We start from the raw sequence: 25,983 nt of genomic DNA, 5'->3' as shown, positions 1-25,983 counted from the left end.
AGAACGCTTATCAAACGTGTGAAGTTTGGCGCAGATTGGACATTCCATGCCTGAGTTTCAGCAACTTCCTGTTTCATGGCGAAACATCGAAATTTGTCAGGCCGCCGAGGACCCGCCCTTCGACGAAAACTCAAGATCTTCGCAATTTAACGTCGCAAAGGCCTTAAGATTACACTCACCAAATTTGAAGATGATCAGATTAAAACTGTAGGAGGAGTTCGTTAAAGTACGAGGCATGAAAATGGCAAAAACTGCACAAAAATCTGAGAGGAAGTTGAAAATGGCTGACTTCCTGTTGTGTTTAGGGCTACGCTCCAAGAGACTTTTTTGTAGGTATTAGGTCCTTACATGTATGTACCGAATTTCATAAACGTACGTGGAACATAGCGGGAGGCGCACTCCGTTGAACTTTTATAGGTGGCGCTATCGAGCCATTTTGCCCCGCCCAATTCTGAAACCTATATCAGATGTAAATTTTCGCCAGTTCTGACGCGTGTGCAAAGTTTCGTGAGTTTTCGAGCATGTTTAGGCCCTCAAAAATGTGATTAAATGCGGAGAAGAATAATAATAATAAACAGAGCAATTCCAAGAGGGTCCTCACACCATCGGTGCTCGGGCCCTAATGAAACCTGAAAATATAATTTAAAAGTTTAATAAATACTATAATAGTATAAAGATAATACTAAACATAATACTAAACCATAACCACATTGAAAATCTTTCAGATTGAAGGATTTGTAATTGGGTTTTCAGCCCAGGTTAGTAGTTTTAAGTACCTACATATAGAAGTTGTTATGTACAGTAGAATCAAACGTATGTGTGTTTATTTGCAGGTCCATGCGATGTACCGAACCACCGGCGCCAGTTTCGAGAAGGCGCAGCAGGAGTTCGCCACCGGCGTCATGGCCAACAAGACGGTGCAGACCGCCGCCGCTAACGCCGCCTCCACTGCAGCCCGGGGAGCCTTCAAAGAGCAGATCTGATTGGTTCAGAGAACTTCGAGTCCATCTGTGCTACTCTGACCCCGCCCTCCTTATTCCTCCTAATGTCCTTACAGCCATTCATCAGTTCTAACTGGCTGCTCAAGACCACACCCACTCTCATTGACTTAATGCACTCCTGTGACTGACTGAGGCCCCGCCCACAGCCCCTCCCCTCCTGTTCTTTAGCTGGAGTGTGTGTGTGTGTGTGTGTGTGGAGCGCCTGTCTGCTCTCCAGCGTGTGTGTAAACAGCCTAAAAAGAGTCACTTTATATGTTCACATCACTGTTGCGTGTTCGTCCGTTTGTCCCTGTTAAACAACAGGAAGTGATGTCATCAAATGTCCTTTTATGGGATCCAAGGAAAAAAAAGAATGGTTATGCCCTCGCAGGTCTGTCTTACCGGTCATCTCCGCGTCGTAAAATGGTCCAGGTCACGATTAATCTCAAAATCAAAAGAAAATTAGAAAATTACAGCCATTTAAGGAGACAATAAAGCTTTTAAATACCCATTTCTTTGCATTACCGAAATGCAAAAAAAAAAAAAAAATCAGTTTTGCATAACTGTCCTAAAAATAATGTCTTAATGCAAAATGGCGTTCATGCAAACTTCTTTAGCTTTACTTTGGATTTTGGGGTATAATATGACCTTTTCTTAGCGAGATTCTCCCAACTAATCCTGCAAATGAGCCATCAGTACATGAGGACGCCCATCAGATGTGACCGTAAACGCTCCACACGCGACTCAGAGGGTCTCTTCACCTGTAAATATATAAATATATATATATATATAAACAAACCTGTATGATGACATAAAAGTATTGACTGATTTTAAACATATGAAAGGCTTTCTGGTTTCTTTTTCTTTCTAATAGAGTTGTTTTGGAATGGAAACTAATTCTTAAACGCGTGAACCACTCAGGATACGTTCCTGCACATGCATGGGAAGCTTGCCGGGCCGAGGATCATCATCATCATCATCATCATCTCTCCCAGTCTAACGTGCATTGGGATAAACTGGAAAACACTTTTAAAATCACAATTTTAAATCACGTCCCCCCCCCCCCAAACCGCATATCGCTAACGACACGTCACATTTATCCCGCAGATGTGTGTGTAAGACTGTGCCGTGCTGGGCCGTCCCGAGGTTGGATCCGTAATCGTTGTTCTGAATCATGCCGTCATTTGTGTCCGTAGAGTTTGTTTTCCTCTTCTTCTTTTTTATTGACTGGAGCAGAGAACCTTGTAGCCTTGGTTACTGTCACCAAGAGACAGCCAAGTTTTGCGATTATGGGAAATGCATCAAGATGCAAATTAATCTTGATCTTAACCTTTCAGCAACACTCTATCTGTGTGTGTGTGTGTGTGTGTGTGTGTGTGTGTGTGTGTGTGTGTGTGTGTGTGTGTGTGTGTGTGTGTGTGTGTGTGTGTGAGAACAAACTGTGTGTTCATCACCTGTTTTCAGTATTGAGTTTGCATCCGCCTTGGTTTGAAGTCCGACACAATTTCTAACTTATAAAGGAATAGTCCACCGAAAATGATTCATGGGTGAACTATTCCTTTTTTTTTCTTAATATGTTCCTTATTTTGTTTAAAATCTTATTGAGAGTGTCATATTTGAATCTTTTTTTTTCCCACTCATGTACGGTTCTCTGAGTATGTGCAAGTTACTGCAAGTCGTTCTTCCTTTTATAAATGAATATCAACAAATGGCACCTGAATGTTCCTCTATTTTGGTTTGTTTTGAAATGCTTTCATTTAAAACCGGAAAAAAACCACAAGAATCTGTTGGGAGCGACGTGACCTCTTGTGTGTGATGCAATGGATCGTGGCTTTAAGCTGTCTTTTTTAAAGTAGTGATGTTAGCTAACTTAGTTGAAACACTGATACGTGAGATGAATTGAAGAAAACCCATCACGTGTTGTACTACTGCTACTCTGACATTATTTAAAACAGACTCGAGGGATATTTGTATATTTTGTATAACTAAAGGAACGGTGGCCTGTCGTCCTGAATTTCATTGTACTGTACAAATGCACTCCTGTCTCGCTCCCTTAGTCGCATGTTGAGTAGTTTGAGTTTTGTATATTTATTGTATTAACACAAAAATAAAATAAAAAACAACTACATAACACATGTGTCTCATTTATTATGTAATGATTTTCAGGTCTTTTGCACGACCAGTGCACGTCTTGGATGTCTTCAGTAATATTTCTATATATTTCAAATATCAAATTCAAATTATTTCAAATTATTTATGTTCAGAGTTTGGGAAGTCATATTAAAGAGTGCTTACCTGGAGAAAAATAAAATGATGCATACATTTTTCAATAAGTTCTGTAACTCATTGTTATTAAAACAATTGTTAATAGTAAATAGGCTAAAATACACATATTTTTTCCCAAATGATTAGGCATTTTTTAAATATTTACACACACACACACACACACATATATATATATATATATATATATATATATATATTGTTAATATGTTCATAACATCATTAATCATTAATGATGTTATGGAGTTATATAGATAAATAAAAAGCAAGTTTAAATATGATATATATATATATATATATCTCATATTTAAACTTGCTTTTTATTTATCTATATAACTCTGTAACATCATTAATACAATGTTGTATGTTAAGTCATAAGAAAACGGGGAATTTTTTCATCTTAAATTCCATCTCTTTTGCTTTTGGTGAAATTTGGATTCCGCATTTTCTTCTCAACTTGTTGACTTCACATTTCTCTTGAATAAATGGATGTTAATCAGTAATAAATATTTTAATGACTCCTGCCCACCCTTTTCGATCAATCATAAGCTTTACCCAATATTGTTCTCTCAGTATTTATGCAATACACTCAAAAATGATAGCAAATATGTAATCATAAACACTGAAGACCTGACTTATTGTTACGCAAAGCTCCAAAATCTTCTTTGAGAGTACAGAAACTTACATAGGCCTATTTCTATCCAAATACGTTAGGCCTAACTTGTAATATAAACGCTGTTGCACAATCATCTAATGTTCAATGTTTCCTAATTGTTTTCTGTATATTGGAATTTTACATACACGTTAAACACCGTAAAGATTAAAATCCATAAATAAATAAAAATTATGAAGTGAGGTAAAATAAATAAATAATAATAAATAAAAAAGATTGTACCGTTAATCACAGTTTCGTGTAAGACAGGCCTCGACCTCCAGAGGGCGCGCGCGGTTTCGATGGTTCAGAAAGCAGAATCCTTCAATGAGCTGCATTATACAGGCAGGCATTTGCACAATAAAACTTATAATCGTTTAGATATATTAACTCAAAACATTAAAATTAAGATGTTATAAAGTAAAGTAAATCACACCTGATGGAACCAGCCAGACCAGCGTTGAGAAAAGTAACAGTGTCACGTGATAGTCTATCTATGTTGCGTATTATCTGCAAATAATATAATTGAGAATTTTTAATAGCCATTGACTTGAAAAATACACAGTAAAGAGTTAAAACAAAATAATTATTTAGACCCATCATGCCTGACCGCTAAATATTCCGTCAGGACTAAAACACATTATAAGCGACTTTTTTTCTCTCAGTAGAGGGCGATAGATTTACATTTATTCAGGTTTTTACACCCTCCCAAAGTTGAGAATAGACATTTTAAAAGTAATTAGAAATTATATCAGGCTATTAAAATAACTATAATATTTTTCTTATCTATAAACGTGTATTTAGATCAAAACCGCCAAATTTTACCTTTACATTTCATTTATATTTATTCAGGTTTTACACCCACCCAAATTTGGGAAGATTTTGAAACTGATTAGAAATTATTATCTATCTATCTATTAAGGAGCTCATTAAAACACTAGTAGAGGCATTGAAGTTATTCTTTTATTTATGTGATATCATCTATTTATGTGATAAATCTATATTTATGTGATTTATCTATCGATACCAGGACACAGACTGTCTGTGACTACAGCAAAAGGAGAAATTTCCCCGCATAATTTGACAGTAAAATGAGTCACACCTTGCTTACCTGCGCGATCACGTGATCGCCGAGGAATGAGTTGCAGTCTTGGAGTGAGTCGGTCCAAAAAGGAAAGGGGGAGAAAAAAAAGAAAAGAAAGCAAGCCTCCAACCATCACCCTAGTGTGTGTAGAATGGGTTTGTAGGAGTAAAGCTTCTCCTCGTCCGACCAGTTTTTCCAGTTTGATTGAGGACACACACACAGCAGCTCATACACACTGACACCGAGCGAACATGGAGCAATAATACACACCAAACACCTTCAGAGGATTCACACACGTCGTCGAGTTGACATCGGTAAGTCATCTTTGAGTTTTAAGGTTTAAGTTTTACGGCGTTTGTGTTCTTGTAAACGGTGTTTTGAGGGTGTGTCCCACCTGAGTTCCTCTACCTGTGTGTGTGTGTGTGTGTGTGTGTGTGTGTATACGTGTGTTTGGATGCACGACAGCAGAGAAACTCTCCGTGTTTGTACAGATTTATTAAAGTTTATGCTTAGAACATGTGTTTAAACTCTCATAAATGCTCTTCAGTGATTCTTAGTTTTAGTAAAGACACTTTTGCGGTTGTAGCTGTTGCGGTTTTGTGGAGTTGAAAAAAGTTCTTGATGTTTCATGTTCTTGAGATCAACATTGGCATCATATAGTAGCCTATATCATAGGTTCTCATAAGCTTTATTTTAGAGTTTGAACACCTATCACTGTAAAAAAACAACAACCTTCCAGCAAGTCATTTTTAAATGTTAAGTTCATTGAAATAAAAGAAATTGAGTTATCACAATGAAGGGGATTTGTTTAATCAACAGAAACTCATACTATTAGGTTATCTGAACCACAAATATTAATAAGTTGATTTGACAAAGGACATTTTTTTGTGATAAGTCATGAAAATATTTTTTTTTACAGTGTAGTTAATTGTTCTGAGTGAAGAATCAGTTGAAAATATTTTTCTTATGCATATGAGAACTGATTATAATCAAAATATAAATTTTTGTTTGACATTCGTGCACTAAAAGTATAGTCGTATGATTCGTGTTTATGCACAAAATGACTTGTCAAACACACTTTTATCAAAATATTACTTTTGTTTTGTCTAAGAACAAAAGCAATTCATTTTTACATGCAATTGTACACAATCAAACCAAAATGAGCTCATCATTTGTTTGTGTTTGGCTCTTTTGGACCCCAATAAGCAATAACTCCACAAACTGTCCTGTAGTCAGAAATATGATCTCTTGTTTTCCTCAAAAAGGTCATTGTCTTTCATGATAGAGGATTTAATTTCATGTGTTTCTGTAAGGCAATTTTTCCGTCATGTCAGGTCAGATGGTCAGGTGTCGTAGTCAAGTCAAGTTTATTTGTATAGCGCTTTTCACAATACAGATTGTATCAAAGCAGCTTCACAGTATTAAATTAAAATAATACAATAAAGTTTGTTTCAAGAGGAATTTATTGATTGATAAAATTAAATTAAATATCCCCAAAATATCCCCAACTGAGCAAGCCAAAGGCAACAGTGGCAAGGAACCGAAAAACTCCATCAAGTGACCTAATGGTGTCCTAAAACTCCATCAGGTGACCTAATGGAGAAAAAAAACCTTGGGAGAACCCAGGCTCAGTCGGGGGCCAGTTCTCCTCTGGCATTTATGAGCTAGAGGCCGGATTGTAGTTTGAACTGTAGGATTATATGAATGCCTGGCTGAAGAGATGCGACTTTAATCTAGTTTTAAACTGGGAGAGCGAGTCTGAGCAACGAACAGTATCAGGAAGACTATTCCAGAGTTTTGGAGCCAAATGTGAAAATGCTCTCCCTCCTTTGGTGGTTCTGGATATCCTAGGTATGACCAAAAGCCTTGAATTTAGTGATCTTAAAGAGCGCGATGGATTATAGGGTGATAGAAGATCCGTTAAATAGACTGGAGCTAAGCCGTTTAGGGCTTTATAAGTCAGTAGCAGTACCTTGTAATTAATACGGAGCTTTATAGGTAACCAATGCAGTGATGATAAAATCGGTGTTATATGATCATATTTTCTTGATCTAGTAAGAACTCTAGCGGCGGCATTTTGGACTAACTGCAGCTTGTTTATTGAGGATGCAGGACAACCAGCTAATAAAGCATTACAGTAATCCAGTCTCGAGGTCATGAATGCATGAACTAACTTTTCTGCATCAGAAACTGATAGCATATTACGTAGCTTAGCAATGTTTCTAAGGTGGAAAAATGCTGTTTTTGTAACATATGAAATATGATTTTCAAAAGACAGGCTGCAATCGAGTATAACACCCAGGTAGTGTAGAGCGCATCTAACATTGCTAAACTAGTGTCAATTAAAACATACTAATGACCAAATTGACTTTATAATAATAAAAAAAAATGGATTTGTTACAGTTTGCTGTAATATTACTAGTTGCTGATTCTTATAATCAGGGTTTTTACTGTCTTGGAAATTTCAAAATTGTGATTTCCAGGCCTAGAAATTTTATAAAATCGTATATATTTCCGTATAACGTGTTGTGAATGCAATCTCTCTAAAACTATTTCTGAAATGCCATTGCGAAATTCTGGAAAAGGCAAGGAAATAGATTGGTAAATCCTTAGGGAGTGTCAGTTTTAATCTCTTGAATAGTGGAGCGTGCAGAAACCGCTGAGAGCCGGTCGTATGTAAACCGGCAGACAATAAGAGAGTCGTCCTGTGTAAATCATCTCTTGTCTGGGTGGGTTTCTTCTCTCTGATGACTGTGAGAACATCTGGGCATGTTTTGACTCGATTGCGGCACTTTTGAAATGTCCATTATGTTGCTGTATTGAAGTGAAGTTTATCTCCCTCGCAGAACTGGTTTCTTCTGTGTTCAGAAGGACTGCAAACAAACATTGTGAAATGGAGTGGGTGCAGTTTCTGTTGCTTTCTCTTTAAATTACAATTACAATCTGAGCATTTATTACATAGTTTTGGACTTTAATAAATGCACCAGACAATTTAATTTTATCTGTGTCAGAATGGTAAATATATGAGTAGTTTTCACATGCATCAAACACATGTTGACTCTTAAAATGATCATGGTATGTGATTGTATTAGAGATGCACTGATGTAGAAATTGGCTGATATTATATTACATGCCATATCTTTATGGCTGATAACCAGTATGATGCTGATATTATTACAGCGTGTAATATGTATAGGCTTAATTTAATGTTATTATACAACAAATAAATGTTATTTGATTATAAGTTATTTTAATTGTTACATTTGCCCATATAATGGTGTATAACAAGTTGAATATAAAGACACTTTTCATAGAATAATTCTAATTTTACATGCTTCAAGTAAAATGTAGAATCAAAACACATTAATAAATGGTAGAAAAGATGCAAAACACAATAGCAGTGTTATATTAGTATCATTGATATACAGATTTAGTTGATATTTAATTGATATTTTGTAATTTTTATTTGATCTTTTTGAAATATGACTATATCGTTTTATTTATTTGCATTTCAGTTTATTTTAGTAGGCTACATCAAGTTAAATTAAACGAAAATGAGAAATGTTGAAATTTGTTTTATATTTTATTTGATTTCAGTTAACGTTTATATAGTATATCAACTACTGAAAATGTTAATGGTTTTAGCTAACTTGAAAAATAATTTACATAGAATACTTAATGGTTAGTTGTGATTTAAATATTTTTGCATAATGATTTCTAAACTTAATTGTGTGTTGATCTTGTTGATAGATTGATTGTTTTGTGTTGTAATGGACTATATTTTTCCTAGCAGAAGCTTTAAGGTAATCTATTTAAGATAATAATCTTAGATCAATATTTCTGTGCATTTATATGTGTATTTGGTAAGTAGTTGTAAGTGGCGTAGCCATCTTTAAAATATTGTCTTTGAACAATATTCAGCTCTGTATATTTCTATGGCATCGCTGTCGAGGAGTAATTAGCTGGTGAAGATTATTTACTTATTAGAGTTAATGAAAGTAATCTTTAGCATTGTAATGTTGTAACAAATGTCAGAGGATTTCAAAACGAGCGGTTCATTCATAAATCCGTGAGATCTTACTTTCATGCTGTGGAAATACAAACCAGTTCTGGAAGTATTTATTTTGATTTAAATAATTATAAATAATTTTAAATTCATCTTTGTTAAAGAGTTATAAGCCATGAACCACGAGTTGAAATCACAACACTACAAACTTTGATTTGAAGTAAATAAGTATTTGAAATTCAGACAAAAAGACAAAGACTACAATCCCATGAAGCGTTGTGAATGACATCATGGAATGAAAAACGATGGAGAAATATAAAACGACTCATTTACAAATGTTGACTATATGTATAAAAAAAAAAAATGTTGTGCAATGTACAAACATTTGAGTATTTTGAGAGAGACTCGATTACGTCATTCGCTGTGCTTCGTGTGAGTGGGCGGATCTTTTGGCGTGTTGCTTGTTTTGACTCTCTGATTGGTGGAATTTTCTGCACAGCATCATGGGTAATGTAGTTTTTCCACAGTTAAACATGATTATTTTAAAGGCACACTGAAGTGCCTTGGGACGCGCAGCTTTGTATGATGCGTTGATGTATTTTTCACTGAAACAGTAAGCTAAGGTGGGACATATTGAATGGCTCCTCCCCCTTTTCAAATAGCCAATAGCGTTTAGTTTACCTCACAGACCACGGAAGCGAATCCCAGCGCTGATGATACGTCGGATTCAATAGTAGAGGTGTGAATAAATCCTAGCCATTTCATTCTTAACCAACATACAGTTGGAAAACAGAATAAAACTCGAGTGTTTGAGCAACCGAACACACATCTACAACCCATATTGCTCTGTGACGTGTCAACGGTCGGTTTGGTCAGGTGGTGTTTATAGCATAGATTATAGAGAGCATTTGATTGGACAGAACATGTGATGAGAAGCTAAAGTCCGCAGGGATAAAATAAAAATCTGTGATCCATTTTAGAGGAAGTTTTGAATGCTTATATCTCCTAAAGGTGAATTTTGTCATTGTTTTGGAACATACCAGCTTATTCATAACCTTAAGGCAAATATATTCATGACTAAAAGCTAAAAAACTGAATTTTTTTTACATAATTCTGTCTGACGGCTTCAGCAGAAGCAAATACGTACTCACTGTACGGCTGTCTGTAAAGGTATATAAGTTATCGTTCAAAATCAATATCCTTATGGAGAAGTTGAATGGAGTTTTTACTTGCGTAACCCGGCTGTTGAACTCTATAGATGCAGGCCTAAAGATAGATGCAGCGCTAAATGACATCATCAGGTGTGATTCGTGAATTCTGTGTAGTTCATTTGTAGGTTAAATGCATCACTGAAACCACTTCACACAAGAGTTTAGTTAGTTGTGACTCAAACGTCAAGTGCATGGTTAATGCATGGGGCATCTGTCCCGGAAGACCCCCGTCCTCACACATCTCCACCGTCTCCGGTTTCTGCGCTCGTCTTTCTCTAATGGAGGATACTGTTACCCATAGTGCTCTAGCAGGTATGAGAGGCCAAACACATGTAGTGGAGTGTAACACGACTCAATTGTGATACGTGGGAAAAGTTCACCTCACCTCACCTCTGTAAAATGTTGCTAAACAATGTGCTTTAGATTGATTTCGGTTTCTATATATTTTTAAAGTATGCATGGAATCAAAATTGACCAGTTTACTTTCTGCATGCATGTTCCGGATCATATTGTCATTGCAAAGAGAGAGAAAAAAAGGTTGTGGTCGTAATTTTCCAGGCAATTTCTGATTTATAACACTGTAAAAGATGTCCACCTATTTAGGGTAAGTTGCTAAGTGTGATCAAATTGCCTGTGCAAGTAAACTTAAATTATATAAAAAGGTTAACAGAGTTGAATCTCATAAAACTTACCAAATATTTTTAACTGCTGTAATTATTTTTGATGAGTAATGTAAAAACATGAGTTGCCATGACTACTTATTATTCTCTTTCTCCTGTTTTATTAAATAGTTTTTCCTGAGGGCACCTGATATCTAATGTAGTGGCCAAATTATATGGATTTATAAATGTTTTATGTTAATGCCACTGTAAAAAATGACCATTGCAAATAGTTATCTCAACTTAAAATTCAATATTAGAATAAATAATAATGTGTTGTTTCAACTTAAAAAGCAAGTGTTCATGCTGCATTAATTTTAAGTTTATAGTTTATGAGATATCTCAACTTTATTTGAGTTATCTCAACAAAAAAACACTAAATTTGAAGTTAATCGCAACAGTCTTTTTTTTTTTTACAGTGAAACAAGGTGAATGATAGTTTAGTTGCCAAATTGCTCAAATTAGATATTTATTTTGCATGCTTTTTCATTCAGAAATGTTTTAACATGGTACATTATATTCCAATTAGTAAATATCTCAGAACTGACCCAAGGAAGAGCTAATACTTCACTTGTGAATTGACTAAAATTGCAACGTTGCAGTGATCTGATGATGTTAATGATGTCAGAGTGTAAATAATCATAGTCATATCTACTAATCTGTCAGCAAAGACCATTTAATATAGACATTAGGATTATTATATATTATGTTATGGCCTATAAAACATCGAAGCCTCTAAAAACCTCAGGTCTTGATTAAGTGAAATCAGCCATCAAAATGTTGCAACGAGCAGTAAAAATTATGAATAACTCTGGCTTATAAACAGTGAATCCCTGATGATATATGCTTCCAATATCTATTCTTTGACGTTTTGTATTTCTGCTCGCCGTATTTATGTTTGAGCACTTTAAAAAAAAAAAAAAAATTTAATTGAACACTTTTGTCAATGCATTTCAGCGCACTGTTATTTAAAGAACGACGTCTTAATCTTAATCAAATGAAGCCCCACGTTTTCCCCGTTAACAGTCACTCATCGGTATAAATTCAGTTTAGTGCATAATAAGGGTTAATATTTGTCTAAGCAAGTAGCAGAGAGTTGTAAACATGCCAAGGGCTCGCATTTATTCAAGACGTTTCCATTGGATCTTCTAGTGAAAGGGCTGATGGGTATTCTGACAGGATGATGCACTTAAAAAAAATAAAGTTTTGTAAGATGCATTGATGCATGAACCACACTTGCAAAGATTGTGAGGAGGTCTTGGTGGGTGACGTGTTGGACATTGTCAGGGTGAATTTGAACTTTTAAGCTTTAGGAAAGAAATCTTACTAATCAGATCTCATTAATTGTTCCATTACTTCCTCCAGATTAAATGAAGTCTAATGTGCTCACATTTGCCAAATATTTGTGTTGTAATGCACTTCACGGCGCATTCAGGTTTTCGATGGGTTTTGAGAGTCTTACTCTTGTTGCTGTTCAGGTTGTGCTAGTAAAATCTTCTCTCCCTCCAACACAACACAAGCAAATCGCTCGCCAGAAGTGGAAGGATTTGAATTTCCTGACTTGTAAAGCAAATGGGTGAGAATTTGAATCCAGTGAATTGCAAAACTGATTTGCACAAGGCATCTCGGGAAAGTTTCCCTGAGTCACTCTTCTCAGAACCATGTAGTGTGTTAAATGCTCTTTCGAAAGCGTAAAAAATAGTTATTTACACGTTAATTATCACTTAAATCTATTTTATAACATACAATCTATAAAACTAAGATCTTTGCTTGGCGAATATTGTGCTATTGTGAATATTATTGCGTTTATCTGCATGTTTTTTGTCTTTTAATCAAGTTTCTGTGTGTTTTCTATTGTAGCTTCTGCCTTTAAAGTGGTTTGATGCAAGAAATATGTTCTTACACCTACTAGAAGGTTGGCAAAGAAACTGTTGTGATGCTTGGAAGCTTACAGTCATTAAACCTAACTTTTGACAAAAGTTTGTAAAATCATTGTTGGTCACATTAAATTACAAACTATGAACTATGAACTCAGTAGATAGCTATATGAATGACCTAGTTGAATTGAAAAATAAAAGAGAAAACCAAGATCTCTTAACATTTAAGCATTTGCTCCACCTATATTATACAGGGCTTTTTGAGGTTTTTTTGAGGTATAAGGTGTCTTGGCACTCTATTTTACACTTATCATTTGGAAGATCTACTGGCCTGAGCACAAATTAACAAAAGGAAGCTTATTCAGGGGTCTTAAAAGGCCATTACCCTGAAAGTCTTACTTGAAAAAAATAAAAAAAATAATGTTTTTCATGAATATTGTTTTTTTAAGTGATTTGTCACTAAATGTCTATATTTCAGCTGAAATCATTCAGGAGGTCCTAGAGAAGCTTCATGTAAAATGTGGTGCTTTTATCACCTCAGTAATGGGATTATTTAATATGTGCACTACCCAACTGGACTATTCAGTGTGCCTATATTTATGTTAGAATAGGTTTTATCAAATTCCCTTTCAGGCAAGTGGTTTCGGTGGCCACCTTAGCGAAGCTATTTTCTATTATCTACTTGAATACAGAACAGAATCTCCAAAACGTTTATCAATATTACATTTAAAAAAACATATTTTAAAATCCCCAGTAAAATCTGCTAATCTTATGTTTCCATCCACATATTTTTATTTGAAACTTGATGGAAACTTTGCATGTCAATTTACATATTACCATAATCGAACGTTGTTTAAATTGAAGATCGATTAATCGTTAACCATAACCTCTTAAATCCGAAGCTGGGGCGCTTCGTGAAACATTAGTAAACCATAGTAGAGATCACATCTTTATTTCAGAGCAGCTGGTCTCCAATGAGTCCTAAACACAAAATAAGACAATACGTATAGATCACCGAGTGACATTGACATGTGATCATGACGCAGTGTTTTTCAATGTCATTTGAAAGTTCAACCAATGGAAACTGGGTTTCGGGTGTGGTGTGTTGGTTGAGACCAGTCGGACACTGTTTTACAGCTGGAACACGCTTGGACTGGTTTGATCGCTCAGATTGACAGGTCTTGATTTATATAGTGATATATTGTCTGGCTTTCGGGGACAACCTTAGACGAGTCTAGTTCCGACAGAAGAGTGACCTCTGACCCGACGCATGACGTATTGACGAACTCGGAAGCGCAGAGGAAAGAGCAAAACAAAACACCGGTCACGAATTAGAAGTCTAAAATGAGAATTTTTAAAGAGAAATGTCTTGAGAAAAAGAGGAGCTTGAGTTTGTTCTATTTGTTTGAACCGCGAGAGACGTCTCCTCTCACCTGAGCTTATGCTACTCTTACGTCATGCGTCGGGTCAGAGGTCACTCTTCTGCCGGAACTAGACTCGTGTGCGACCGTTACTGGAAGCCAGTGATTATAGTTTATAAAGTTATGGATGTTTTTCTTACACAATGCATGGCTTCGCTTCATAAGGCCTTTATTAACATATGGATTACTTTTATGATGGATGGATGCGCTTTTTTGGGCTTCAAAATCTCAGTTACTATTTACTCCCATTATAAAGCTTGGAAGAGCCTGGAAATGTTTTAATATAACTCTGATTGTGTTCGGCTGAAAGAAGAAAGTCATACACACCTTTAGGATGGCTTGAGGGCGAGTACATTATGGGATTATTTTCATTTTTGGTTGAACTGTCTCTTTAAGATTATTAGTACAAGTATGTTAAAATTACTTCAATAATGCCAGGCGTCTCAGGTCAATGTTTGATAAGATATGGAAATTTTATTTGGAATTAAAATGGATAAATCTTGAATTTAGGCATAATGTTTTTCCCGTCGGTCCTGACGGCAGTGAGATGTTGGCAGAAGCGAGTTCTTCTCTCCTCTCAGGTTGCACAACAGCAGGTGAGCGTGATCTCAAAGGGATCCCTTTGTGTTGTCCTTCCCCTTATTTCCCGAGCCCATCCCCCCCCGTGTGAAAGGGTTACCATAGCACGGCCCCGGGCGAGACTTTCCAAACCGTTTTTCAGAGACCAGAAGCACCTGCACACCTACAGAAGGTCTTTGTGGGCGTGGATTGTGGTTTTGCCTCTTCAATGGGAATGTTTGTTCTCATCATCATGGTATTGGGAGTATGTGATGACATGGCGTCAGTCGTGTCGGAGATCAGGATAGTCGTTCAGTGTCATTCACAGAACAGGGAAGAGTTCTCGATGGAAATAAGGCTTCGGGGACTTTTTTTGTTTTTTTAGTTTTTTTTTAAACATGCAAAACCCCCCGATAAACAAACAAACTCATAGATGTAACTGATGGATGGTTTCCATTCGAAAAACATATGTTAAAAGCCAAAGGTCTCTAATTAAAACATTCCAGAGCTTCTTGAAATGTCGACATGCATTGAGAACTGACTTGTTATATAAACTGAACATTTAATTTAACGACACTTAATTCTTTAACATCAGCTGTTGTTAAGCGCAAAAAAATGACATTTTGGAAAATAAATTATGCAAAATTGCTTATTTGAATGGCAGAAAAACACACTTCTGAAGTGTGATGATATAAATAGCCAGCCAGACAGACGGCCGAAGGGCTTGAGTGTGTGTAAGTGGATGACATCTCACTCGCCTAACATGTTGTTCAGGTAATATCACACTGAAGGTATGTTGTTTGTATACTGCAGCTTTTTTAGTTATTGTTCGTCAATAGTTTTAAAGGTTATACACGTCAACTTTAAATGTGACCCTGGATCACAAAACCAGTCATAAGTCACACGGGTATATTTGTGGCAATAGCCAACAATACATTATATGGGTCAAAATGCTAAATTTTTCTTTTATGCCAAAAATCATTAGGATATTAAGTAAAGATCATGTTCCATGAAGATATTTTGTAAATTTCCAAACATTTATTTTTGTGAGTGAATGCAGCGAATCGTGAAAATAAATGTAGAACTTTAAAGGAGATTTTCTCAATGTTTCGATTTTTTTGGGCACCCTCAGATTCCAGGTTTTCTAATAGTTGTATCTCGGCCAAATATTGTCATATTATAAACCATACATCAATGGAAAGCTTATTTATTCAGTTTTCAGATGATGTATAAATCTCAAATCTCAAAAAATTGCCCCATGTGACTGGTTTTGTGGTCCAGGGTCACAAATATGAACAAAAGTCTGAGCCCAAGTTTTAGTTTAACTCTTTCCCTGCCAGTGTTTCCAGCTAGCACCAGAATTCTTTATAATTTTCACAAAACTTTAATGTCCCCCAGAATATTTTGTTTGTATGAATATCTGATACATTATTAATCATTGAAAAATTGCAATATGGATTCAAAGACACACGTGATCTTATTCCTAAAAAACAACGATTCGTCCATATCTAGTGTTTTCAGACCTGTGGATCGTTTGCTTTGTTCCTGAAACGGACTTAATTTGTTTCAATGTTGCATTTTCTTCTTGTTTCTGTTTGCTTTCACAAGGGAACATTTCATAGCGTAACCAAAATGTGTTTATGCAGGTCACATGTGAGTAAATCTGTCTTCTTATTGGTCAGAGTTTCCTCTGGGAAATCCATCAAGATGGATTGACAAGTTCGCTCCACAAACTTATGTTCGCTTTATCTGTAGCTGTCAAGAGTGACACGTGCAAACACTTATGAATGTAGCCGTCATTCCAGCTCTGGGACATGGATTGCCGGAAATTTTTCATTACAAATGATGTTTTCAGCAAAACAGTTTGAGTAAAAAGTGATCACCTACATACATATAGGTGAATTAGATCACCTACATGAATTAGATTAGATCCGTTCATCCATCCATCCATATCTGTCCACCCACCCATCCGTCCATCCACCCACCCATATCTGTCCGCCCGTCCATCCATCCATCCATATCTGTCCGCCCATCCATATCTGTCCACCCGCCCATCCGTCCATCCATCCATCCATCCATATCTGTCCGCCCATCCATATCTGTCCACCCGCCCATCCGTCCATCCATCCATCCATCCATCCATCCATCCATATCTGTCCGCCCATCCATCCATCCATCCATCCATATCTGTCCATCCATCCGTCCGTCCATCCATCCATCCATCCATCCATCCATATCTGTCCGCCCGTCCATCCATCCATCCATATCTGTCCGCCCATCCATATCTGTCCACCCGCCCATCCGTCCATCCGTCCATCCATCCATCCATCCATCCATCCATCCATCCATCCATCCATCCATCCATCCAAATCTGTCCGCCCATCCATATCTGTCCACCCGCCCATCCGTCCATCCATCCATCCATCCATCCATATCTGTCCGCCCATCCATATCTGTCCATCCATCCATCCATCCATCCATCCATCCATCCATCCATCCAAATCTGTCCGCCCATCCATATCTGTCCACCCGCCCATCCGTCCATCCATCCATCCATCCATCCATCCATCCATCCAAATCTGTCCGCCCATCCATATCTGTCCACCCGCCCATCCGTCCATCCATCCATCCATCCATCCATCCATCCATCCATCCATCCATCCATCCATATCTGTCCGCCCATCCATATCTGTCCGTCCATCCATCCGTCCATCCATCCGTCCATCCATCCATCCATCCATCCATCCATCCATCCATCCATCCATATCTGTCCGTCCGTCCGTCCGTCCGTCCGTCCGTCCGTCCGTCCATCCATCCATCCATCCATCCATCCATCCAAATCTGTCCGCCCATCCGTCCATCCGTCCATCCATCCATTCATATCTGTCCGCCCAATGGCGCCCATCCATCCGTCAGATAATCTCAATACGTCATGAACGTGTATTTAATGTAACATCAGGATCATTTTAATATCCATATAGCATCTCCACAAATATAGTTACTGAAGAGTGTTTTGTTGAATCTGACAACCTTTATTTTGAGGAATGAACCATTTAGAGGAATAAAGCCTTCAGAGCTCAACATGTGGAAGCCAATGTAATTATTTGGTCTGTTAAAGAAAACCTTAATGAAATTCTCTGATTGGTCCACTTGAACCTCGGAAGGTTTGTTTCTCTCAGACCTCAGCTTTTCATAGCTAAAAATGTCACGTTGCGTCACATACGCAAAGTCGTGGATAAACATGGGTGTGTGTTTTGCATGATGTGTTTCTTTCTCTTTCCGGGTGTGTGCTCTGTTACGCTCTTTACACAAGTTTGCGGGAGCATCCTGGTGGATTGTGTGTTTATTTCAGCATTGGTAATCATGGCAGTGCTTGATCGTTTCAGCACTGTGACTTTATCTCAGACTTTAAGATTATTTATCTAGGGTTACATTCAACAAACATCCTTAAGGACACAGTTTCTTTGGCACTTCATATGATGCTAAACCAAGAAAGGCATTGGTCTTTGTTGTTGGTAAATGTGTTAAGTCATCTTCAGTCATCACTCATTCATGTGATGGACAGTTAATCAATATTTAAAGAGGGATTCTTCTCTGATGTTGAATTTTGTCAAACATTGACCTTAGATGCCTGGCATCGTTGAAGATACTTTAGAGATGCTTGAGCGCTCAGCTGGATGGAGAACACCTCAGTTTTTCATAAGACCAGAGGATCATCCTGTGATTGTGGCGACATTTGCATCTGAGAAATGAAACTCATCATCATCCATTAAAGTCAACATGAAATCAGAATTGACCCTCTGACTATTTACTGTCAACTCTTTACTTTCTTAAACCATGTTCCTGGTGTTAATGTGAATTATTCATCAATGTATTATATTACAAAAACTTTTATCAAAATGCAGCAACTTTCCTTTTTATCTGACATAACCAATATTTATATTTATGCAGCCTCAGTAAAGCCATATTCGGACGGGACTAAACAATGTTTGAGTTTCAATTCTTATCAATCGACATCTGTGATTTCATGTACATATCTGACGAACATATCTGTGTTGATTAAAGAGGTGGGAGTGTGTATTTTCTAGATAGGCGTCTGTTGTGCTTCATCACATCACGTCATCACATGTGACGTATATGTTTTTTAATTAATTTCTGATTGATATAGCTGTAAGTCATTATTAAAACCATATTTAAATAGACTTCACATGAGTAGCTGTTTATAATAAACCAACATAAGTGAGCAGAGACGCCTGGACAAGTATCTGATATTAAAATGGCTCTAAAGATTGATATTAAAATTTGGCTCTATTTATCAATTTTACAATTTATTGTTTTTCGCCGGACACGGTCTATATTGAAATGAAAGCATGCGGAAGATTGGTGCACAAACGATAGTTAGGGTGGGTCATAAAACACACGAGGAGAAGCATTAGTCTAATACAGTATCATCAATCACAGACATGCGCATTCGGACAGGATTAGATTTCTCAGAGTTGAGTTTGCCGAAAAACAGTGTAGGCGATTTGCCCTGAAATAGTTTGCTGAGGTAAAAAAACACAGACAAGGCAGATTCAGACAGGATTGAAATCACAAAGTAGGAAATACTACTTTGATGAAAACTACCTCCATGAAAACTAGTTTTCACTACCTCCATGAAAACTAGTCCCGTCCGAATAGGGCTTTTGAGAAACCACCCAATTAATTCCCTTTTGCCCAACAATATATTTTGTTCTTTTTCTAGAAAGCTGTTTCACTCTCAGATGCATCACATTATGAATGTAAAATGAGTTGTGAACGTTGTTGACCCGGCATTCGTTCCATAAAAGTCGTTCTGTGTTTTTTATATTGCATATTTATAGGCATTCCTGGAGCGCAAACAGTAGAGCACGAAACTGGCAACACAAACGTCACTGATTGATTCCCAGAGAATACATGATAAAATACTAATAAAATATGTCTTGAAAATATGTAAAAATGTAAACGTGGCATAGTTACACAAGTCAAAATTAGTGACATTTATTTTTTTATGTAAATTATAAAATAATTATAGTAATTTAACTTTTATATAAACATATTTTATCTACCTTTTTACTTATTTATTTTAAAAAATTTTACTGGAAAAATGTCTGAACCACATTATAGAGTCATGACATATTTTCTGAAAATGTTTAAAATGCTATTATATTATTCAAATCTACAGTTTTAAAAAGCTTTTTTAAAACATATTTGCTTAGGAGCTGTGTATATTACATTTTTCCATATGAAAATGAGTGACATCATCTGACCCGAAACTAAACAAACACTGTGAGATTTACTGTCCATGGAGAGAGTCTGTATGGATGTGGTTTCCGGTGTTTTGTGACTGCTGGTGTAGAATGATGGACAGAGCGTGTGTGTGGTGTGTGTGTGTGTGTGTGTGTGTGTGTGTGTGTGTATGTGTGTGGTGTGGAGGGAGGGTGGAGTCGTGTGTAACATCATCTGTGTTCGTATATTTGACTGGAAGGTTTTTATATTGTAGATGAAACGTACTGATATCATCAGGATATTTTTTCTACAGTAGCACACCATGTCCTGTAAAGCGTCGCTGTGTCAAAGGTCAACTCTGTTTTGTACTCATTTTATTTGTACTCATTTTATGTGTACTTAATTTCATAAGTTGTTCACCTGAGCACTTAAATTGTCTTCTGATCTTCAGAGAAATCCATCACTAACTCTTTCCATCATATTGAGATCCAAGGTATTCATACACGACTATTACAAAATGTGCAAACATTTGTTGATGCTCAAGAAGATGACGCACAATATTAAGGATCAATCATATGTAAACTTCTGAACTGGGTCTTTTGTGTAAAGTCAGTTATTATTTTGTCTTGTGGTCTATATGTAAATCTCTGTTATTCAGAATAGCTTATTTTAAAATAGCAGTAATAAACAAAAAGCTAAATGCACTTAAAAAAAAAAGAAGAATATTTTGCAGATTCTGCAAAGGTAAACGTATGACCTCAACAGCATGTAAATTTAATGCTGACTTTTTGAATTACTTTTGGTGCCGTAATTTAATTTATTTTTCTTGCTTTAATGCTTGAAACGCATTGAAGTCTTACCAATCATTGCCCTGCCAAGTCTTCGAAATGCCCCTGCAGTCAATTAAAATAGTTTAATTAATAAAGATTAATAAATCCATTTTAACTGCAACTACTAAATTGCATTAAAAAAAAATCTTCAGTGGTTTAATTTTATCCATTTTTATTCACATGGACATCACGTTTGTAATGAACAACCAACTTTAGTCTTAATTTTTTTTAATTCTTTTAGTACTTTAATTTTTTTTTTTTTAAATAACCTTGTTTATGAATATGATGATTCAGAACTAAAGACAGTACTGAATAGTGACCATAAATGCATTTATGTATTATGCAAGAATAAATTCACACTGTTGTAGATTTAGTGTTACTACTGTGTGTAGTGAAAAATCTGTATGTTTTTCTGCAAGCCAAATCATTATTTTAACACGTTGCAGCACGACACGCAGATCTGTGGATTATTAATGTATTATTATAATGTGATATTTGTGTGTGTGCAGTGTGACTCTCAAGATGAGTGCTCGACCGCGGGCAGGTTCCCAGGGTTCCCTGGAGGAGCCGGATGATGAGGTGATGCCCTACAGTGACGACGAGACGGACGAAGAGTTGCAGTCAGAAGATGACCTGGATCGGGCTGAAGACCAGCTACCAGAACCAGAACCCAGACCCGCTCCTGTTCCCGGTGAGATGAAGACTGATCTGCTGCATGCTGGGAAAACTCTCCTGTCTGAGCTTGTTTTGTGTTCTGATTTAGTTTCGTTGTTCTCTTTTTCCTCTCAGAGGCCGGTTGGACCATCCGAGCGAATGACAGGGAATACTGCAAGAGACCCGAGTTTCAGAAGAAGGTCTTTCTGTGCATCAAGAAAAGCAGATACTCGGTAAGTGAAACCTTTAGTGGATCGCCCGTACGTACACTAGTGTTCAAAAGATTGGAATAATTAAGATGTTTTTTAAAGGGGTGGTATAATGCCCTTTTCACAAGATGTAAAATAAGTCTCTGATGTCCCCAGAGTGTGTATGTGAAGTTTTAGCTCAAAATACCCCACAGATATTTTTATATAGCATGTTAAAATTGTCAATTTTTGAGGGTGAGCAAAAACGCACTGTTTTTGTTTCTGTCCCTTTAAATGCAAATGAGCTGCTGCTCCCGGCACAGGGGGCGGAGCTACAACAGCTTGCACTCACACAGACATGCACTGAAAATTTCAAAAACGTTTAGCCTTTTATGTTCAAACCGGAGTCAGACAATGATGGAGAGACTCAAGAAGAAGTGACAACATGTAGAAGCAACAGGACATTTCTGAATATTTAGTTGATGAATTTATGTAGCTTATGTGTAGTTATCTTCTAGTCATTGATTAGCATATTCTGTCTTGATAATCTATAAATCGTGTTCAGGGGGCGGGGTTTATGCAAGTTCTAGGGTTGGTGATGTCACTAACCCGGGAGGAATGTCGTGTAGTCTCTACCAGCCGTTTGTTGTAGTCCTTAAAAAGTGATTTCTGTAAAAGCAAATATCTCCCTTTGATTTAAACTTTGAGCGTTATAACTTTGCAGGTGTTGTTTATGCGCAAACAGCAACATTACACACTAACTAAAGTTAGAAAAGTCAAATCATAATCAACCACTCCTTTAAGAAGTTTCTTCTGCTCACCAAGGCTGCATTTGTTTAATCTAAAATACAGTAAAAAGAGTAAAATTGTGAAATATTATTACAATTTAAATTAGCTGTTTTCTATGTGAATATATATATTAAACTGTAATTTATTCCTGTGATCAAAGCTGAATTTTCAGCATCATTACTCCAGTCTTCAGTGTCATATGATCCTTCAGAAATCATTCTAATATGATGATTTTGCTGCTAAATAAACATTTTATATTATTATGCTTAAATTTTGTGGAAACCGTTTTGTACCGTTAATGATGCTGAAAATTCAGCTTTGCATGACAGGAATAAAGATATATTTTAAGATATATTAAAATAGAAAACAGCTATTTTACAGATTTGCTGTAGTTTTGATTAATAAAGTAGCCGTCGGCCCCTAAGAGCCTTTGAAAGACACTAAACTCTAGAGATTGTCCTGTAAATAAATACTGTAAGTGTCTTCAGGTTAAAGCATCTGATAATGATTTCCCACAGCTTACTAACACTTAACCGTTTAGACCACAAACTGTGTCAGTGTAGATGTTTTCGTCTTAAACTGCAGAACCTTTAAAGTCAATCCATACTTTTACCATGAACATTATTTTGATATTTGTTTCCTCTAATACAAACTGTACAGACTTTGTATGACGTTGTCAAACCAGCCTGTTGAATTTCAAAAGAAGATTAATGTTTAGATTTCTGGGAAGGAAGTGTCTGTTTTTCTTTTGTCAAATGTTTAATTTGTTTAACGGATAAATCATGAATCACTTGTGAACTGATCTGAAAAACAACAGTGACATCATCACATAGTTTAGCTTCAAAGGTTATATTTCTTCTTATTGATTATACTCATAGCTCATAGTTGTACTCATAGTGACATTGCAAAATGGTAAAAATAAATAAAAAAATGGTCTTTTAAGTTAGTCTCAGTATTACACAATACTCTGAGACCTTTTTTCTTCTGTTGCATTTTCGGTTCATCAAACGCCTCCAGGAAACATCCAGAAAAATAAAAGTGACACGTCATGTATTTAGGTCGTAACTCGTCATCATGTTGTTATCTGTTATGGTGTGTTAAACAACCCTAAAACCCTTCCGGATGGGGCTTGGCCTGGTCTAAACTGAGAGATTTTATGCTAATTTTCTTACAGAATTTACTTGTTAAACTCGTTGTAAGTTGTAGCTTGTTTAGGTTCTGTGGTATGACGATGATCTTAGACTGGAAAAACGAGTCCTTTTGGTGTCGAATGTCCAGAGATTTGCTGTGTGTGTCGTGAGAGATATGCACCAGTGACGGGCTTTGTCTTGAGGTTGAAATGTTACCCTGCGAGAGCATCCACAGTCAGATATTGATGTGTTTTGATTTACATGTATGGAAAACGGTTGGGTTCGGTCAACGCTTGAATATTGAGTGACAGGAACTAAAGTAGAGAAAGAGTGAAGAATTGTGACAGAAAAATTAAACTGAGGTGCAGAGACACTTTGACTCAGACTTTAATCTGTAACAGGTCTATTAAACCTTACCTTTTTTTTGGGGGTGGGGGGGGGGGGGGGGTGGGTTAAATGTGTTTTTTTTTTTTACTATTCCAGCTTCATATTTCAGAAATCTCATGAAAGTGCACATTATTTCACAACTGACAAACTTCAAACTTATTAAAGAGCCTTGGGTTAAATTAGAGGGCATTTTCCTTTATGAAGTCGGCGTTGTGAAAGGGAAGTTGCAATCATCTTTTCTTCCCTATTGTAACGTATATCTGAGTGAAACAGCTTCTCAAACAGGATCAAATGTGGGCGGGGCTTGATTTTGTCTATAGGGAGTTGATTGGATGGTTGTGGATTGCTATTGGTTTTTTTCTCATGTGATTGACAGGTTGCCCCCCCCCCCCCCTCGCGCCTGTAAACGTCCTCAGAGGAAGATATTTTGATTCAATATTACGAGACACATGATGTGCGCAGATAAATTGTTTATAATAAATACTGCAATATTCCTCTGTTTGGATTTCATGGTGAATTTAATGTTTTCTCGGAAATTCTGATATTTTATTCCACATTCTGTAGGTAATGTTTTTTATAAAGTGATTTAAGTGTCTCAATGGTGATAGTTCACCAATCAATCCTTGTGGGGTGAGAACCTGCAAATTTTAAGGCATACATTTTTATACCAGTTTCTTGAATTTCTTTTCATTCTTTTCTTTTCAAGGACAATGCAATCAAGACCTACAAATACAACTTCTTAACCTTCCTGCCACTGAACCTGTACGAGCAGTTTAAGAGGGCGGCCAACCTCTACTTCTTGTGTCTGCTGATCCTGCAGGTATGGACCGACAAAACCTCACATTTATCACGAAACAATCTCCGACAGGGTGATCAGGCCTTGAATCATCCTTTATGTAAGGGATATAATGTACGTGCAGCCGGTTGTTATGGCAGAATAAACCCTGACAGGGTGATCATCAGGAGGACCAACTGGATGTGCACTATCCCACTTATAGGCCCGTTCACACCAAGGACGATAACTATAACAATAAAGACACAGTTCTGAAAACCATTCTAAATGTGAAAGAACAGCAGAGTCCACAACACAATGATATCATTGTGTAATCTGGCTGATGAACAATTAAAACCAGTTGTCAGCCAATCAGAATCCATCCTGCTTTAGAGCTTGAGCATATAAAGCGACATACGACAAATCTCCAGCTTGCACATAGAATAATCAGAAAGATATTGCTTGCTGGTGTGGACGCTAATATAGTTATCTTTATAGCTATCGCTCTTGCCGTAAATGGGCCTTATTGCCATGATAGTTGCCACTTAAAGGGATGGTTCGGAGTAAACACTTGCCTGATGGCTAATGCTACCGCTAACCCGGACGTCGATGTCGCTTCACTGAGTTGAGAAAAGCACGTAAAAGTCCTGGCAGAAAGCGATGCATAAGGATGTGGTGTAACGACGCCCAGTTCCAGGAATGCACTAATATTTTGTTGGTTGTACCAGTTTCTAACAATTATTAGTTAACACTAAGTTGTCAACACTTCGAAAAAAAAAATATATACTGTTGGATATACTGTTGGATGACTTTTACGTGCTTTTCCCAAATCACGGAAGTGACGTCGATGTCCGGGTTAGCGGTAGCATAAGCCATCAGGCAAGTGTTATTTAAATAAACTCCTAATGTACTTACAAACTTTCCGATGCCTCGTTTTATGAGTACAGAACCTATTTGTACGACTGTAGAAGTTTGGTGCCATTCTGGGCATTATTAGTGGAGTAATTTACGAGATACAACCTTGGATCCATTAGCGCCTGCACTAAACCATCCGGCTGATATCTCTAAATAAGCTCTAACTTTAATAATGTTCGACTAAAGGAAAAAAGGCTTCTGGGGGGTGTTTGGCTCGAGTTCATGGTGCAAAGGACGCTAGGTTGATTTTACTCCGAATCATCCCTTTAAGTAAATAATTAAACATGAAAAATGTATTTGAGCTGAAATATTTTATTTGCTCATTAAACGCAAAGCATCC

At 36.8% G+C, this 25,983-nt stretch overlaps 2 protein-coding genes across 4 annotated transcripts in view; both read left to right on the top strand.

Annotated features, from left to right (window-relative positions):
- scamp1 (secretory carrier membrane protein 1) overlaps positions 1–3,113 on the top strand; it is a 34,543-nt gene extending 31,430 nt beyond the window's left edge. Inside the window, exons 9-10 of one of the 2 annotated variants that reach the window (XR_014198839.1) lie at positions 834–2,340; positions 2,414–3,113. Coding sequence is in view for 1 of the 2 variants with exons in the window: in XM_082141749.1 (XP_081997875.1) it covers positions 834–983 (150 nt within the window). In the remaining variant the exon portion in view is untranslated. Of the gene's footprint in view, positions 1–833 lie in introns of both variants that reach the window. The other variant, XM_082141749.1, reaches the window with a different exon arrangement.
- A 2,111-nt stretch (positions 3,114–5,224) lies between these two features.
- Positions 5,225–25,983, top strand: part of atp8b1 (ATPase phospholipid transporting 8B1) — a 39,477-nt gene continuing 18,718 nt past the window's right edge. Inside the window, exons 1-4 of one of the 2 annotated variants that reach the window (XM_082141561.1) lie at positions 5,225–5,313; positions 21,318–21,499; positions 21,598–21,695; positions 24,663–24,776. In XM_082141561.1, the coding sequence (XP_081997687.1) occupies positions 21,331–21,499; positions 21,598–21,695; positions 24,663–24,776 (381 nt within the window). In that variant the 5' untranslated portion in view covers positions 5,225–5,313; positions 21,318–21,330. Of the gene's footprint in view, positions 5,314–20,465; positions 20,472–21,317; positions 21,500–21,597; positions 21,696–24,662; positions 24,777–25,983 lie in introns of those variants that run through there. The other variant, XM_082141562.1, reaches the window with a different exon arrangement.

The sequence above is a fragment of the Leuciscus leuciscus genome, assembly GCF_965113295.1.
Source record: "Leuciscus leuciscus genome assembly, chromosome: 16".
In the NCBI taxonomy this organism is placed as follows: Eukaryota; Metazoa; Chordata; class Actinopteri; order Cypriniformes; family Leuciscidae; genus Leuciscus; species Leuciscus leuciscus.
Note: the sequence above shows the minus strand (reverse complement) of the source record. Positions and strands in the feature narration are given on the sequence as shown.